Source organism: Salmo salar, chromosome 01 (genome assembly GCF_965601325.2).
Source record: "Salmo salar chromosome 01, fSalSal1, whole genome shotgun sequence".
In the NCBI taxonomy this organism is placed as follows: domain Eukaryota; kingdom Metazoa; phylum Chordata; class Actinopteri; order Salmoniformes; family Salmonidae; genus Salmo; species Salmo salar.
In genome coordinates, this window is record NC_138291.1 from 23,903,902 (window position 1) to 23,920,668 (window position 16,767).

The 16,767-nt window shown below is 43.2% G+C and overlaps 1 protein-coding gene across 5 annotated transcripts; it reads left to right on the forward strand.

Moving 5' to 3' along the window:
* The first annotated feature begins 267 nt into the window (after positions 1–267).
* LOC106579139 (uncharacterized) lies at positions 268–15,191 on the forward strand. 5 transcript variants are annotated; one of them, XR_014388771.1, is made up of 16 exons: positions 268–560; positions 1,645–1,734; positions 1,932–2,054; positions 4,063–4,233; positions 4,431–4,522; positions 4,632–4,871; positions 5,000–5,305; positions 5,437–5,681; positions 6,237–6,317; positions 6,427–6,495; positions 6,679–6,820; positions 6,930–7,007; positions 7,137–7,625; positions 7,745–7,937; positions 8,192–8,405; positions 14,252–14,569. XR_014388771.1 is itself a non-coding variant. In XM_014158769.3 (16 exons), the coding sequence occupies exons 1-16, from the start codon at positions 540–542 to the stop codon at positions 14,360–14,362; spliced, it is 2,637 nt and encodes an 878-aa protein (XP_014014244.1). In that variant the 5' UTR covers positions 268–539; the 3' UTR covers positions 14,363–15,191. The 5 variants fall into 5 exon arrangements, 3 of the variants coding, with proteins under 3 accessions (XP_014014244.1, XP_014014331.1, XP_045571103.1); XR_006769197.2 differs by having other exon boundaries at positions 14,259–14,569; XM_014158769.3 differs by having other exon boundaries at positions 8,220–8,405; positions 14,252–15,191.
* Positions 15,192–16,767: the final 1,576 nt, after the last annotated feature.

A 16,767-nucleotide genomic window follows, 5' to 3' on the forward strand; every position in this document is an offset into this window, starting at 1 on the left:
ACGCCATTTTCTTTACAACTTTGGTAAAGGGTGCATTTTACAAAACGCATTCCACTCTGTTACAGATTTTAGTTTTGGAAACAAAACTGTATGGAGATCAAATGTTTAATCGATGAGAAAATTAGAAGAATGTCGGCCAACATTCATCTCGCTCCACGTTAATCCACTGCCGGTCACCGAGCTTCCTCTCAACACCATATTTGGTAGTGAGCGGTAACTCCAACCGAATGACTCACATTTATACATCCGGTGAAATATATGGTTCATTGTTCTATCTGTGGTATCAGGCTGCAACATATACATACTATTCACGACAAAATGTATGATATTTAAATTATAGGTCGATGTAAGTTGGCAACAGTAACTAAAAAAAGATAAGTACAACTCTAACAGCTAAAAAAAACAAAACGATTTCGTCATAGTCCCATTCACTTCTTCCGTTCCGCTGTAAAGGAGGTGTTCTGTCGCGCGTTGTATGCTGGGGTTTGTTAATACGTCTTTGGCCAGACTCCGCTTTTACATCTTTCTCGGCTAATAACATGGACGCGGGATTCTTCCGCGTAAGATATTTACAATGTTACTATTAATTGTTGAATGGTGTTCCAAATGTATAGTACATTCCTTTGGGTTTGTAAATATGTGCCATTATAGACAGACGAGCTCGTGCGCCATTCCGCTGCAATGAGAAGCTAATGTAAAGATGGCGGCTGCATTAAACTAGCCTAGCTAGATATATTTATATTTTGCGTAGGTTGTGTGTTTTCATTTCAAACAATGTTCATTACTTATGTACAGTAACTATAGGTGATAACTAGCGACATGTGTTACCTAGTATTACACTTGTTGGTTGCAAAATTGGTTTGGTTTATTCTAACCAGACAAGAGGCGGGGCATGTCTACTCGGGCCTCAGCTCACATCGAGATTAGCACAACTATACTGAACAAAAATATAAACGCAACATAGAACAATTTCAAAGATTTTACTGAGTTACAGTTCCTATAAAGAAATCAGTCAATTTAAATAAAATAAAATCTATGGATTTCACATGACTGGGCAGGGGTGCAGCCATGGTTGGGCCTTGGGGGGCATAGGCCCAGCCAATGAGAATTCGTTTTTCCCCACAAAATGGCTTCATTACAGACAGAAATACTCGTCAGCATGTAATGATCATGCTGTTTTATCATCTTCTTGATATGCCACACCTGTCAGGTGGATGGATTATCTTGGCAAAGGAGAAATGGTCACGAACATATGTAAACCAAATTTGAAAGAAATACGCTTTTTGTGTGTATGGACCATTTCTGGGATTTTTTATTTCAGCTCATGAAACATGGGACCAACAATTTTTTTATATTTTTTTCAGTGTAGTTGGCAGACTAGCAACATAAACCCACATTTATCTCCATAACAAGGGTTTTGATTAGCTAGGTACTTATTTTCCACTTTGTTTGACACCTATTCAAATAAGTCTTGTTTCAAAAGTTGCAGCTAGTTTATGTTATGTTGAACCATGTTGTGACTCGTGACAGGTAGCTAGTTTCTGCTAAAGGGACAAGTACAAATAATAAAGAACCAACATTTATCATTGAAGTAATTAATATAGCTAGTAGTTATGTAAACTGTTTTGTACTTGTCTCATACAGGGCACAAGTGCAGAACAGGACAATCGCTTCAGCAACAAGCAGAAGAAACTTCTAAAGCAACTGAAATTTGCAGAATGTCTGGAAAAGAAGGTATGATAAACAACAACACTGCTTTTAGCACATCTTCTAATTGAATGCTCAGTGTTCCCACAACTAATTATATGGTATTGGCTGTAGCTTCTGTTTAGCCTGAATTTTTTTTAACATTTATTTATTTATTATTATTATTTTTTTTTTGTTTAAGTGTGGAACGTGTTTAAGTTGGTAATTAATTCTTCCTTCCCTAGGTGGATATGACCAAGGTGAACCTAGAGGTCATCAAACCTTGGATCACTCAGCGAGTGACGGAGATCCTGGGGTTTGAGGATGATGTCGTCATAGAATTCATATTTAACCAGCTAGAAGAAAAGGTAATACTATTGACTCCAATTCCTTCCTTTTCTTGTACATACATCAGTTGTTAGTTATATAAACTTAATGAGGCAAAGATGGGTTGATGTAACAAAGTGTATTGCTTAGAAAAAACGCAATATAAATGCAGATGGGGAAAGAGCTACCACCGGTGTCCAGTGTAAAGGAAAAATACATAATTTGAATGACACAAAGTTGTTGCTGTGATATGTGACAAAGTGCCTTTGTGCCACAGTTTTCTAATGATGATGTGATTTATGATTCAAAAGGCCTGAACCAATATGGATGTTATACCTTGCATCAGAAGTATAGCACCAACACCTTATTAGCTCTCTGCTGAGCCCAAAGTGTCACTGAGCCCAACTCCCTGATGCAGTGTGTGGTTTGAGGTGAGTTATGGTCAGGGATCAACATGCTAGTGATAGAAACACTTGCTAGTGTTAGAAACATGCCATTTTCTCCATATACCTTTGAATTGCGCCACTAGTTTGTCTTTTATATCTCCTCTGTATCCTATCTTTGGAGTGTGTTAAAGTTGAGGATACAGTGAAATTGTTAGGCTATTGATCCTCATTTTATTTGAGTAGAGTATAATAACATCTGTAGTATCTTCATTCTGGGCTGTGGGGAAAAAACGGTGCTTTTAAAATTATCCATTGCAATGCACATGGACCCTATTCTGCATAAATTATAAGTTGCATCAGTGCACTTGTTGTCCAAGTTTTCCCTCCAGTTTGTTACATTTCATTGCCCCTCAATTTGGGAAGTCCAATTGCATGGTTCAAATTATACTTGCCTTAATTTTTTCTTCTTCACTTAAGTAGCATTTGGCCTATAAAACATGACTTCAAGGGGAAATTTGATATAATACACTGGATGAAACCTTGGATGTAGAAAAAGGACATGCTTAATTGTACTGATAGCCTAATAATTAATCAACTTATTTTTATGAATGGTGCATGACTCACAGCAATCCTAGGATGATTTTTATTCATACTAATATGTTGCTGGAATCTCGTAAAGGTACTATCTGTTTTAGCCTACTACTGGGAGGAAAAATACATTCAACTACGCCTCATCGATTTTCATTTCTGTGCAATTATGTTTAAAAATAAATTTTTTAAATTAAGCTAAATGCTATAACATCACAGTAATGATAAAAGTCCTTATTAGTCATTATTATTTAGATAAAAGGGTATCTAACTTTCATTCTTGACTTAGATGTTGAAATAAAAACCCCTTTTTAAATGTCTTGTGCACTCATTATTGCTTGTTCGTCTCTTGCAATTTAGATAAATGATATAACAATAAACTGAAGGTGGTTGAGTCTCAAGCAGTAGGGAGGCGGAAGCAAGCCAAGGGAGCGTCTCTTTCTGCAGGAGACTCGGGCGCTCCATACCTACTGATCCCGCGGGACACACTGAAGACACCGGGACTGTACTTGCAGTTTTGGGTTTTGATGCACTCTGTTTTGTGGATATCTGTTCATCTCTCAAAGAATAGATTGTGGGGAGGCCGAGAACAACAGGACAGGAAGACTAGTTATTTATGATCAAGATTATTGACAGTAATGGTGATGGGTGGGATAGTTAAATATTTATTAGATTATATTTTATGAAGGTTAAGTCAGCCTTGATGCATGCAGTGGGTGTCCTTTACATGGATGATGTAGCACTTCTGTCTCCCCTCAGCTATTCTCAGTTTCGGGTTTCAATTACCTAACTATTGGGGTGGAGATAAGGAATCACAGCCTCAAGTCAACAAAAGTTTGTTAGGTTGCAATGACTGTCTGCTTTGGGACCCAGGGTTCATATACTGTAGCTATTGTCTTTTGTTATGAAAATGGCTGCCCTTATTTAGCAGGCAGGTGTAGCTTAGTGAGGAAACAAAGGGGAAGGCAGTCGTCTGAGCGAGACCCCCCCCCCCCCCCCCCCCTCGCTCTCGCGAGTTCTCCCTCCATGTTAAATTGGTGTGTTGTTTTTCTCTCCCCCTTGGTGTGTGTTGCAGCACCCGGACAGTAAGATGATGCAGATCAACCTGACGGGCTTCCTGAATGGGAAGAATGCCAGAGAGTTTATGAGGGACCTGTGGCCTCTGCTGCTCAGTGCCCAGGACAACATTGCCGGTATCCCCTCCGCCTTCCTGGAACAGAAGAAAGAGGAGATCAAACAGAGACAGGTGAGCAACCAGTCACAATCACCACATTGGTGTCTTTATTTACATAATATTTATTTATTTCTTAATTCCATTCCTTTAGATTTGTGAGTTTTTAGGTACTATTGCACTGTTGGAGCTAGGAACACAAGTGTTTCGTTTCACCCGCAATATCATCTGCTAAATATGTGTATGCGACCAATAAGATTTATTTGTTGCAGATTGAGCAGGAGAAGCTTGCCTCTCTGAAGAAGATTGATGAGAAGAAGGAAAAGGAAAACAAAGATAACAGAGAAAGAGAGAGCCCCAGAAGGTGAGAGAAAATCACATTAAATAAAATCCCTTGAAATCAACGTCCATCGAAATGTTTAAAGATGGTTCATATGGCATTTGTTCTTATCACATTGTTTGTTGTCGTACAGGAGGAAGTCAAGGTCACAGTCTCCACGACGACGGTCTCCAGTGAAGAGGGAGAGAAAGCGGAGTCACTCCCGCTCCCCGAGGCGTAAGCCCAGTCCCAGCAGCTCCCCTCCACCAACAGCCCCAGCTGTCACCCTGGTCAGTGTTACCTTGCCCCAGAGCACTGAGGAGCCCCAGCCAGAGCCTGACACCTCTGAGAGCGCTGTACCTGAGCCAGTCGTTCAGGAGGCCTCTTCCACCAGGTAAGATGATGGTTTGAGCACCGACTATATCTGGCAATATGCAGGGATGTGATTTTTCCTGATTTGGCAATTCTACATTTTTTTAAAAGTAATTGAATCTAATTTGTGGTATGTTTTTCATTTTCAAGTGATTTGGTGAAGCCGCACACTGAGGTTGTGCTACCTGACTCTGTGATGAAGGTCAAAGAACCCTCCCCAGGTAAGGCTTCTAAAAAGGAGGAGAGGCCCAAGCCTAGGGAGAAGGACGGCAGGAGGGACAGGCCCCGCCATCGTTCTCGCTCCCATTCCCGCAGACGACCTAAATCGCGCTCCAGATCTTACTCCCCACGCCGGAGGCCGAGCCCCAGGAGACGGATGTCCCCTCGTCGTAGGAGCCCCCCCAGACGTGGCCCCCCAGGCCCCAGACACAGGCGCAGTCGCTCCCCTGTCCGCAGGTGAGTGGAGGGCCATGCAAGTGTAGCAGAGTGCCGAAGTGTCCATCACGGAAGCTGTCATTAACTAGCCAACTTACCAAACAGCATGTAAACCTGCATTGTGGTTGATTTGTGCTTTGTTTGTCCAATAGGCGGCGCTCTCGCTCCCCATCATCCTCTGGGAGCAACTCCTCCACGCCTCACTTACCTCAGAAGGCCATGAAGAGAACGTCAACCACGCCTCCCAGGAAACAGCCCCGCGGCCATGCAGCTGATCCCTCCCTCAGCCCCTCCAGGAGAAGAGCCCCCAATGGTAGCCCCTCTGGGAAGGCCCGACGCTCTGCCTCCCCTCGGGCTAGAAAGGGCCGGTACTCAGCCTCCCCGTCCAGATCAGCAGGTATGTTGGTTTTTCTTACTTCTCTCGATTCTAGATATAGCTACATGCCATGCCACCTGCTCTAATGTACATTACGTACTATCAGAGTTTACAAAGCCCTGTAATGAATTCGGCCCATCATCCCTATCGAACTTCCTCAGCATCTCAGATGTGGGACTCACTCACCTTGTCAGTGACACATGATCAGTCTCTGAGTGTGATACACATACATCTTTCGTCTACAAAATCAACCAGGGGTGGCTATGTCTATACAGCCAGAAGATGCCCTTTGCCTGTTGAACTCAGTGACCTGGAAACGTATTTTTCATTATCTCAAATCCCTGGATGACTTGATTCCTAGGCAGGCCTTGTTACAGCAGTATGACACTTGAAGTCTTTGGCGGGGGCTTAATGGCAGGCCATGACTAATGGAAACTACTGAATCATAAACCTCTTTTCAGGCTGCTGAAACCAGAATGTATCAGTCCTACCAGTGGTATTATACAAGCAAGTGTATTTGTGAATGAATCTTGCTGGAAAGACTTTGGGCCCTTAAAACGTCTTATTGATTTTCAGGTTCAAAGAAGAAACCAGGATCAAGGAATGATTCACTGTCTCCTGTTCCTAAACCCAGGCATTCTGAGGCATCGGAATCAGGTGGGTCTGCCTTCTAGTGTTTGTCTGTGTGGTGTGATGCACCATGGGTGTGGGTGGATCTTTGTGTTTTCTCTATCACTGAATGGAGACTCACTGCTTTGCTTTTCAGAAGGGGCTACCGCAGATCCTGTGCAGCAGCGACGTCAGTATCGCAGGCAGAATCGGGAGACGTCTTCAGGTTATAATTGTTTTTATTTGTCCCTCACCCCATCTTTTTTGCTAGCCGTCTCATCTTGCACCCTCATCTCGTGGGTCTCGAAGTTGTGCCCAAATCCCCATCTAGGTGTTTTTCCTTTTAAACGGCCACCTTATGTTGCTACTGGGAAATGACGTGTGCTGTCTACTTTTGGATTGGTTACAGATACTGGATCATCCTCCTCATCAGAGGACGAGGGGTCCAAGAGGCCGGGCGGGGGGCCAGCGGCGAGGAACGGGAATGTCAGGAGGAGGCGCAGTCGCTCCCCCTCCTCCCCCAGGAGACGACACAGGGACGGCTCCCCCAGGTCAGCTATGGACGGTTTCTCCTATCCCTCTCTCACTGTCATGATTAAAGTTTACAGGTTTTGCCCACATAATGCGTTCCTCATTTAAATGTTTGTTTTCCCTCTACAGAAAAAGACGCTCCCTCTCTCCTGGAGGACGCAGATCTCCCCCACGCCGTCGCAGATCTCCCTCTCCTCCGAGACGCAGGTAAAAAACCTTTTGATACTTTTCTTTTTTTCCTCTGAGTCCCTCAGTACTGAGCATTGTCCAAAATTGTGTTCAACACCTGACAATCAAAGAATAACTTGGCTCGTATGTCCTCCTCTGTTCCCCCAGGTCTCCCTCTCCACCTCCTCGCAGACGCTCCCCCTCCCCCAGACGTTACTCTCCCCCCATCCAGCGGCGCTACAGCCCTACTCCCCTGGGCCCACAGAAGAGAAGGCTATCGGGGTCTCCCCCTCCCAAACGCCTTTCCCCGATGCCCAAGCGCCGTCCCTCCAGGTCCCCGAAGCGCAGGAGTCCCCTTCCCCAAAAGAGACGCACACCTCCCCTCCCCACCTCTCCCCCCCGACTCAGGAGGAGCCCCATGCTCCCATCCAACCGGCCAGGCCGGGACACTCGCTCCCCCCCTGCTGTTCACAGTAACCGCCTCTCCCCCTCCCCTGCCAACCGTGGTCGGGCCATGCGTGGGTCCACTAGTCCTCAGGGGCGCTTTGACTCCTCGGGCACCTCTCCACCTGGCCAGAGGCGCCAGGCGTCCCCCTCACACAGCAACAGGGCAATCCGCAGGGTGTCCCGGACACCAGAGCCCCGCAAGAACCAGAGGTAAGCAGCTTCTAATTGGTCTTATTGATGCCAAAGCAGGTGCTGCACAGCAACAACTCACACCACTATTTTTAGATGTATTTTCCAGATGTCACGTAATTTTTTTCTGTCCCTATCAGAGCCTCTCAGAGCCCCCAGCCTATGAGGAGAGCGTCATCAAGGTCACCGTCTGGTTCTCCTAAACCAGAAGCCTTGAAGCGGCCGGCCCCAGCCTCAGGCTTCCCCTCATCGGGCTGCTCAGCCAGTGGCTCGCCATCAGCCCCTCTGGCCAAAATGGCCAGCAGCGGCTCTGGCAGCCCTTCTCCAAACAAGGTGAGTTTAAAGCTGCTGTCTGTTAATAGTATGACGTGAGATTTAAAAATGTTTGACTCAACTAAGTGGCTAGTTGGGGAAGCGTTCTCATGTGAGTAACAGCTGTTGTGTGTTTCTGTGTACTAATACTATGATGACTTGACGTGGTGGTCGACGGTAAAATAGTTTAACCAATGACGTGCGTCATCACACCCTCTTCTTGGCCCAACTGACTGAATGGCCCAACTGCCAATTAAATACTTATGCACTTATAGTCACTCTGCTTTGTCCTCTCCATCTCAGAATTCAGACACCGAGGCTGGAGGAAAGAAAAACAAGAAACATAAGAAGGAGAAGAAACATAAGAAGGAGAAGAAACACAAGAAGCACAAGAAACACAAGAAGGAGAAGAGTGGAGTGCTGGTGGCTGCTGGGGATGGCCAGGAGAACCTGGGGATGGAAGAGGATGTAGACTCCGACCTTAAAAAGGTGAAGTCTACTCTTCTGATTTACTGAGGGGGTTTAGCCTGCTTCACATATCAGCTCCACTAGTGTCTAAGTAGGGGTGGGCAATGAGGGCATATTATTTTTTCAAATTTGACAGTATTTACTTTTTCCTTTTGATAATGACACTAGAGTGGCAACAAATAAATTGTAAGTGGTTTCAATGGGTCCTTCTCCATTCTGATTGTTTGATACTGTTCAATCAAACTTCAATTAGGGCACGGCAGTAAGGCCTAAAAATAAAATCAACATTTTATTCCTAACAATTTCCATCTAGATGTTTTCTCAATTAGCTTTGTTGTACAATTACAGGTCAATACACTGCATTTCAAACAGTCAGCCTTCCACAACCATAGGACCCACGAATAAATGATTTTATCAAAATAGTTTAACCTGCCATTTTTGCAGTAGTCACTGATCTGGCTTTTAAGTCTTTCTATGAAAATGCCCCTTTTGTTACTTATTTAACCAGAACAATTCACAGCCACTAATAATGACCAAGCTCTTTTAGCAGGCGAATGCATTATAGAAAATTAACACAGGTCTCATAAACAATCTGCCAAGCACAAGCCCATGTGCTGATGAGTAGCCAGCTAATCTTTATACACTGCTCAAAAAAATAAAGGGGACACTTAAACAACACAATGTAACTCCAAGTCAACCACACTTCTGTGAAATCAAACTGTCCACTTAGGAAGCAACACTGATTGACAATACATTTCACATGCTGTTGTGCAAATGGAATAGACAACAGGTGGAAATTATATGCAATTAGCAAGACCCCCCCCAATAAAGGAGTGGTTCTGCAGGTGGGGACCACAGACCACTTCTCAGTTCCTATGCTTCCTGGCTGATGTTTTGGTCACTTTTGAATGCTGGCGGTGCTTTCACTCTAGTGGTAGCATGAGACGGAGTCTACAACCCACACAAGTGGCTCAGGTAGTGCAGCTCATCCAGGATGGCACATCAATGCGAGCTGTGGCAAGAAGGTTTGCTGTGTCTGTCAGCGTAGTGTCCAGAGCATGGAGGCGCTACCAGGAGACAAGCCAGTACATCAGGAGACGTGGAGGAGGCCGTAGGAGGGCAACAACCCAGCAGCAGGACCGCTACCTCCGCCTTTGTGCAAGGAGGCGCAGGAGAAGCACTGCCAGAGCCCTGCAAAATGACCTCCAGCAGGCCACAAATGTGCATGTGTCTGCTCAAACGGTCAGAAACAGACTCCATGAGGGTGGTATGAGGGCCCGACGTCCACAGGTGGGGGTTGTGCTTACAGCCCAACACCGTGCAGGCTGTTTGGCATTTGCCAGAGAACACCAAGATTAATAAATTCGCCACTGGCGCCCTGTGCTCTTCACAGATGAAAGCAGGTTCACACTGAGCACGTGACAGACGTGACAGAGTCTGGAGACGCCGTGGAGAACGTTCTGCTGCCTGCAACATCCTCCAGCATGACCGGTTTGGCGGTGGGTCAGTCATGGTGTGGGGTGGCATTTCTTTGGGGGGCCGCACAGCCCTCCATGTGCTCGCCAGAGGTAGCCTGACTGCCATTAGGTACCGAGATGAGATCCTCAGACCCCTTGTGAGACCATATGCTGGTGCGGTTGGCCCTGGGTTCCTCCTAATGCAAGACAATGCTAGACCTCATGTGGCTGGAGTGTGTCAGCAGTTCCTGCAAGAGGAAGGCATTGATGCTATGGACTGGCCCGCCCGTTCCCCAGACCTGAATCCAATTGAGCCCATCTGGGACATCATGTCTCGCTCCATCCATGCTTTAGTCCAGGTCTGAGAGGAGATCCCTCAGGAGACCATCCGCCACCTCATCAGGAGCATGCCCAGGCGTTGTAGGGAGGTCATACAGGCACGTGGAGGCCACACACACTACTGAGCCTCATTTTGACTTGTTTTAAGGACATTACATCAAAGTTGGATCAGCTTGTAGTGTGGTTTTCCACTTTAATTTTGAGTGTGACTCCAAATCCAGACCTCCATGGGTTGATAAATTGGATTTCTATAGATTATTTTTGTGATTTTGTTGTCAGCACATTCAACTATGTAAAGAAAAAAGTATTTAAGATTTATTTCATTCAGATCTAGGATGTGTTTGTGTTCCCTTTATTTTTTTTAGCAGTATATTTCAATTCTAGCCAACTTGGATCTATTAGCTAGCTATCAAGGTAGAACAGTTAGACAGGAAAGTGATCTCCACCTGTTTGAACAGCATGCTAACCTGCTCACTTTGTTTTAATGTTGAAATCAAGTGGCATAGCTGGATAAGAAGATGCTTATTTCACAGAATGAGAACGCGTTGGCAATTCCATATTTATATGCTTTTATGCTAATTTCAAATTTACAAAACAGACTTAACGGCTACCACATTACACTGTGGCTAAAGTGCTGCTAGCGGTACCTTCATGCCGTGCGCTGACAAACGTAGCAATCTTCCAGGATCGATGTTCATTGATATTCCTGTTTTCAGTAGTGTCTTCTCTGCGCACAATTTGGGGAATTGAGACATAAACAGGGTATCGTTAGAATGGTTATGTTCTTTATTACAGTAATACAATGTCTCAAAGTTTTTTTTTTATATCCATACAACTGTTTCTGTTGGACCAAACCAAAAGATTGTTTCGGAACTGCATGTTAGAGGCAGGCTCTGTTGTGGGTGGCATGGGCTTGGTTTGTGAGTTATTGGGAATGTGCACATACAGAGGAGCAAGGAAGACTAGACTAAAAAGACGGAACGAGCATTCATAGGAAAGTCTGACTGCATTTAAAAGCTCTTGCTAGCAAGTTGGCTGTTCTCAGCTGTTGAACTTACTGGTGGTAAAAACTGAGAATTGCCATAATTTTCATATTTTCACCAGTTTCATCTGTGGTTATTACATTTAACAAACCATACATTAATATACAATTTGTAGAAAGGTAAAGTAAAAATCCAAACTGGTCCATCCATCAGTACCGGTGTATATACAGTACCAGTCAAATGTTTGGGGACACCTAACTTATTCAAGGGTTTGCTTTATTTTTCTACATATTAGAATAACAGTGAAGACATCAAAACTATGAAATAACACATGGAATCATGTAGTAACCAAAAGTTACTACAAATCAATGTTATTTGAGATTCTTTAAGGTAGCCACCCTTAACCTTGATGACAGCTTTGCACACTCTTGGCATTCTCTCAACCAGCTTAATGAATGCTTTTCCAACAGTCTTGAAGGAGTTCCCACATATGCTGAGCACTTATTGGCTGCTTTTGCTTCACTCTGCGGTCCAACTCATCCCAAACCATCTCAATTAGGTTGAGGTCGGGTGATTGTGGAGCCAGGTCATCTGATGCAGCACCATCACTCTCCTTGGTCAAATATCCCTTACACAGCCTGGAGGTGTGTTTTGGGTCATTGTCCTGTTGGGGGAAAAATTATATGCCATCCCATCTGGTTTGCGTTTAGAGGGACTATCGCTGCAGAATGCTGGGGTAGCCTTGCTAGTTAAGTGTGCCATGAATTCTAAATAAATCACTGATAGTGTCACCAGCAAAGCACCATCACACCACCTCCATGCTTCACGGTGGGAACCACACATGCCGAGATCATCTGTTCACTTACTCTGCGTCTCACAAAGACACGACGGTTGGAACGTAAAATCTCATTTGGATATATCAGACCAAAGGACAGATTTCCACCAGTCTAATGTCCATTGCTCGTGTTTCTTGGCCCAAGCAAGTCTCTTCTTATTATTGGTGTCTTTTTAGTGGTTTCTTTGCAGCAATTTGACCACGAAGGCCTGATTAGATTTTTTAGAAAAATTTTTCTTTCTTTTTTACCGCAGTCTCCTCTGAACAGTTGATGTTTTTGTTACTTGAACTCTTTGAAGCATTTATTTGGGCTGTGTTAGGTTCTATTTTTCAGAGTAAATAACCCATGGACACTAGACGCTTTAACCAAGTTTATTCTTCCCAAGGGTTCTGTACAGCTGAAATCAGACAGCAAAACATTTCAGACACAGTTTATATACATCCTACTTAAGACACACCTCCTTACAGTTTATGCCCCCACAGGAATGAAGGCAACCAGATACCAACCCTGATTGCTCCCTTAAGGGGAACTGACCTCACCCCTCACCTCCTAATCCACAGATATCCATCTGTCTTTCCTATATCAACACAGAGCTCTCCTCTCCTCCATCAAACACATTCCAAAGCCTTCTGGCTTTTTACAAACTCTTTCTTTTTTCAAGGCTTTGTCTCTATCATTTATTTAATATTTCAAAGTTTAGCTGATTCCAACAGCTACAATTTCTGATGCTGGTAACTAATGAATTTATGTGCTGCAGCAGAGGTAACTCTGGGTCTTCCTTTCCTGTGGCGGTCCTCTTCAGCCAGTTTCATCATTGTGCTTGATGGTTTTAACGACTGCACTTGAAGAAACTTTCAAAGTACTGGGAATCTTCCGTGTTGACTGACCTTCATGTCTTAAGGACTGTTTCTTTTTTCTTATTTGCGCTGTTCTTGACATATGGACTTGGTATTTTACCAAATAGGGCCATCTTCTTTATACCACCCCTACCTTGTCACAACACAACTGATTGGCTCAAACGCATTAAGAAGGAAATTCCACAAATGAACTTTTAACAAGGAACACCTGTTAATTGAAATGCATTCCAGGTGACTACCTCATGGAGCTGGTTGAGAAAATGCCAAGTGTGCAAAGCTGTAGTCAAGGCAAAGGGTCGCTGCTTTGAAGAATCTCGTATCAAATATATTTTGATTTGTTGAGCACTTTTTGGTTACTAAACTGAGCAAAAAAAGAAACTTCTCACTGTCAACTGTGTTTATTTTCAGCAAACTTAAGTATTTGTATGAACATAACAAGATTCAACAACTAAGACAAGCTGAACAAGTTCCACAGACATGTGACTAACAGAAATGGAATGTGTCCCTGAACAAAAGGGGGTCAAAATCAAAAGTAACAGTCAGTATCTGGTGTGACCACGAGCTGCATTAGTACTGCAGTGCATCTCCTCCTCATGGACTGCATCAGATTTGCTAGTTCTTGCTGTGAGATGTTACCCCACTCTTCCACCAAGGCACCTGCAAGTTCCCGGACATTTCTGGGGGGAATGGCCCTAGCCCTCACCCTCTGATCCAACAAGTCCCACATGCCTAAGGCACGTTCACTCGGATGAGCAGGGACCCTGGGCATCTTTCTTTTGGTGTTTTTCAGAGTCAGTAGAAAGGCCTCTTTTAGTGTCCTAAATTTTCATAACTGTGACCTTAATTGCCTACCATCTGTAACCTGTTAGTTTCTTAATGACCGTTCCACAGGTGCATGTTCATTAATTGCTTATGGTTCATTGAAAAAGCATGGGAAACAGTGTTTAAACCCTTTACAATGAAGATCTGTGAAGTTATTTCGATTTTTATGAATTATCTTTGAAAGACAGGGTCCTGAAAAAGGGATGTTTCTTCTTTTGCTGAGTTTACATGATTCCATGTGTTATTTTATAGTTGTGATGTCTTCACTATTATTCTACAGTGGAAAATAGTAAAAATAAAGAACCTTTGAATGACGTGTTCTAAAACTTTTGACTGGTATTGTAGTAAATAAGGTTTACCGCCCAGCCCTACATCTAAGCATCACATTTATTTCAATCAAAATGAACAAATTAGACTTGGTTGTAGAAGTTGAATGGTACACCGCTATCATTTATTGCACGTCATCAGCTAATGTATTTCTTCTATTACTTTGATGAAGCATCCTGCGGCATGATCACACCTACCTTGCAACGTAACCGAAATATGATATAATTAATGCTACCTTTCTTTAAGGAATCAGACAGTGAAGTAGAAGAGCGTCTGGACGACCTGGAGAAGCACCTGCGAGAGAAGGCACTGCGTTCCATGAGGAAAGCTGGAAAGCTTTCCCCGCCACTGTCTTGAAGCCCGGTCACACCCCTCCTTCCTCCTCCAAATCTTCCATACACTTTGTTTTATTTGTCTTTAACCTGGTTCAGCTTTAGAATGTACAAATTGTTTATTCTTTAGTTTTGTTTTTACAGGTTTGCTCATCTGTTGATGGATGTTTTTGATCAAGAGCTTGAATTGTCACACGCGATCTTCCAATTTAATTAAAAAATATTCCCTGTATCTTTGACCCAAAATGTGTTATTGCTTATATCCAAACTGTAGAAGTATCTTTGTTTGATCCCTCAATTTTCAAGATAGGATCATAGAGGGGAATTCTTTAATTATGAAGCTTGCATTGTACAAGCTTCTATGTCTCTTTCTACAACATACAAAATATTCAACTGTGGTAATTTAGGATTGCATGTGCAGCCAGCGAGTCTCTCCTCTGATGTGCATGAAATGGACTGTAAACAAAAGCAAATGCACAGATTAAATCTGTCCCTTTTGTCAGCGGGAATTGTATGGTGCGGGAATGCTGTTTGCTCTGTAAAATGGATAAGTCGGATTTTCCCTTTTTTGTTATGTAATAGAGGTGTTTGACATTGCAGTAAATTCTGGCTTTGAAAAAGTCACGTTTAAAAAGAACTAGACCTTTTTTCCCATGATTCTAATGGTCTCTGACCTCACCAGAGATCAGGGGTTTGATTTCCCACATGGGTTGATATGCAGTCATACTTTGAGTTCACGCTGGTCCACTCTTTTGCGTTAAGCTGTTCATTGCTGTGGAAGTGCTATTTGACTTGTATTTAAAAACTCCTGCATTTGTCATCCTTTCAAAATTAAAATATGTTTTATATTAGAACTGATCATTTTGTGATTTGTAAACATGTAAGTTAATTGTGCAGCATGAAACTTGTAAAAGGGGCACTGTACCATAGTGGTATCCATTGCAAATAGTCCTATGTACGGTGCCTTCGGAAAGCATTCAGACCCCTTGACTTTTTCCACATTTTGTTACAGCACAGTCTTACTCTAAAATGGATAAAAACATTTTTTTAAATCCTCATCAATCTACAGTTGAAGTCGGAAGTTTACAGCCGAATACATTTAAACTCTTAGGTCAATTAGGATCACCACTTTTATTTGTAAGAAAGTGAAATGTCAGAATAATAGTAGAGAAATATTTATTTCAGCTTTAATTTCTTTCATCACATTCCCAGTGGGTCAGAACTTTACATACTCAATTAGTATTTGGTAGCATTGCCTTAGGTCAAATGTTTCGGGTAGCCTTCCACAAGCTTCCCACAATAAGTTGGGTGAATTTTGACCCATTCTTCCTGACAGAGCTAGTGTAACTGAGCCAGGTTTTTAGGCCTCTTTGCTCGCACACACTTTTTTTAGTTCTGCCTACAAATTTCTATAGGATTGAGGTCAGGGCTTTGTGATGGCCACTCCAATACCTTGACATTGTTGTCCTTAAGCCATTTTGCCATAACTTTGTAGGTATACTTGGGGTCAATGTCCATTTGAAAGACCCATTTGCGACCAAGCTTTAACTTCCTATCTGATGTCTTGAGATGTTGCTTTAATATATCCACATAATTTTCCTCCCTCATGATGCCATCTATTTTGTGAAGAGCACCAGTCCCTCCTGCAGCAAAGCAGCCCCACAACATGATGCTGCCACCCCCGTGCTTCACGGTTGGGATGGTGTTCTTCGGCTTGCCCTTTTTCCTCCAAACATAACGATGGTCATTATGGCAAAAAAGTTATTTTTTTGTTTCATTAGACCAGAGGACATTTCTCCAAAAAGTACGATCTTTGTCCCCATGTGCAGTTGCAAACCGTAGTCTGGCTTTTTTATGGCGGTTTTGGAGCAGTGGCTTCTTCCTTGCTGAGCGGCCTTTCAAGTTATGTCGATATAGGACTTGTTTTACTGTGGATATAGATACTTTCTACCTGTTTCCTCCAGCATCTTCACAAGGTCCTTTGCTGTTGTTCTGGGATTGATTTGCACTTTTCGCACCAAAGTACGTTCATCTCTAGGAGAAAGAAAACATCTCCGTCCTGAGCGGTATTACGGCTGCGTGGTTCCATAGTGTTTATACTTGTGTACTATTGTTTGTACAGATGAACGTGGTACCTTCAGGCATTTGGAAATTGCTCCCAAGGATGAACCAGACTTGTGGAGGTCTTGGCTGATTTCTTTTGATTTTCCCATGATGTCAAGCAAAGAGGCACTGAGTTTGAAGGTAGGCCTTGAAATACATCCACAGGTACACCTCCAATTGAATCAAATGAATTCAATTAGCATATCAGAAGCTTCTAAATCCATGACTTCATTTTCTGGAATTTTCCAAGCTGTTTAGGCACAGTCAACTTAGTTTAAGTTAACGTCTTGACACACTGGAATTGTGATACAGGGAATTATATCTGAA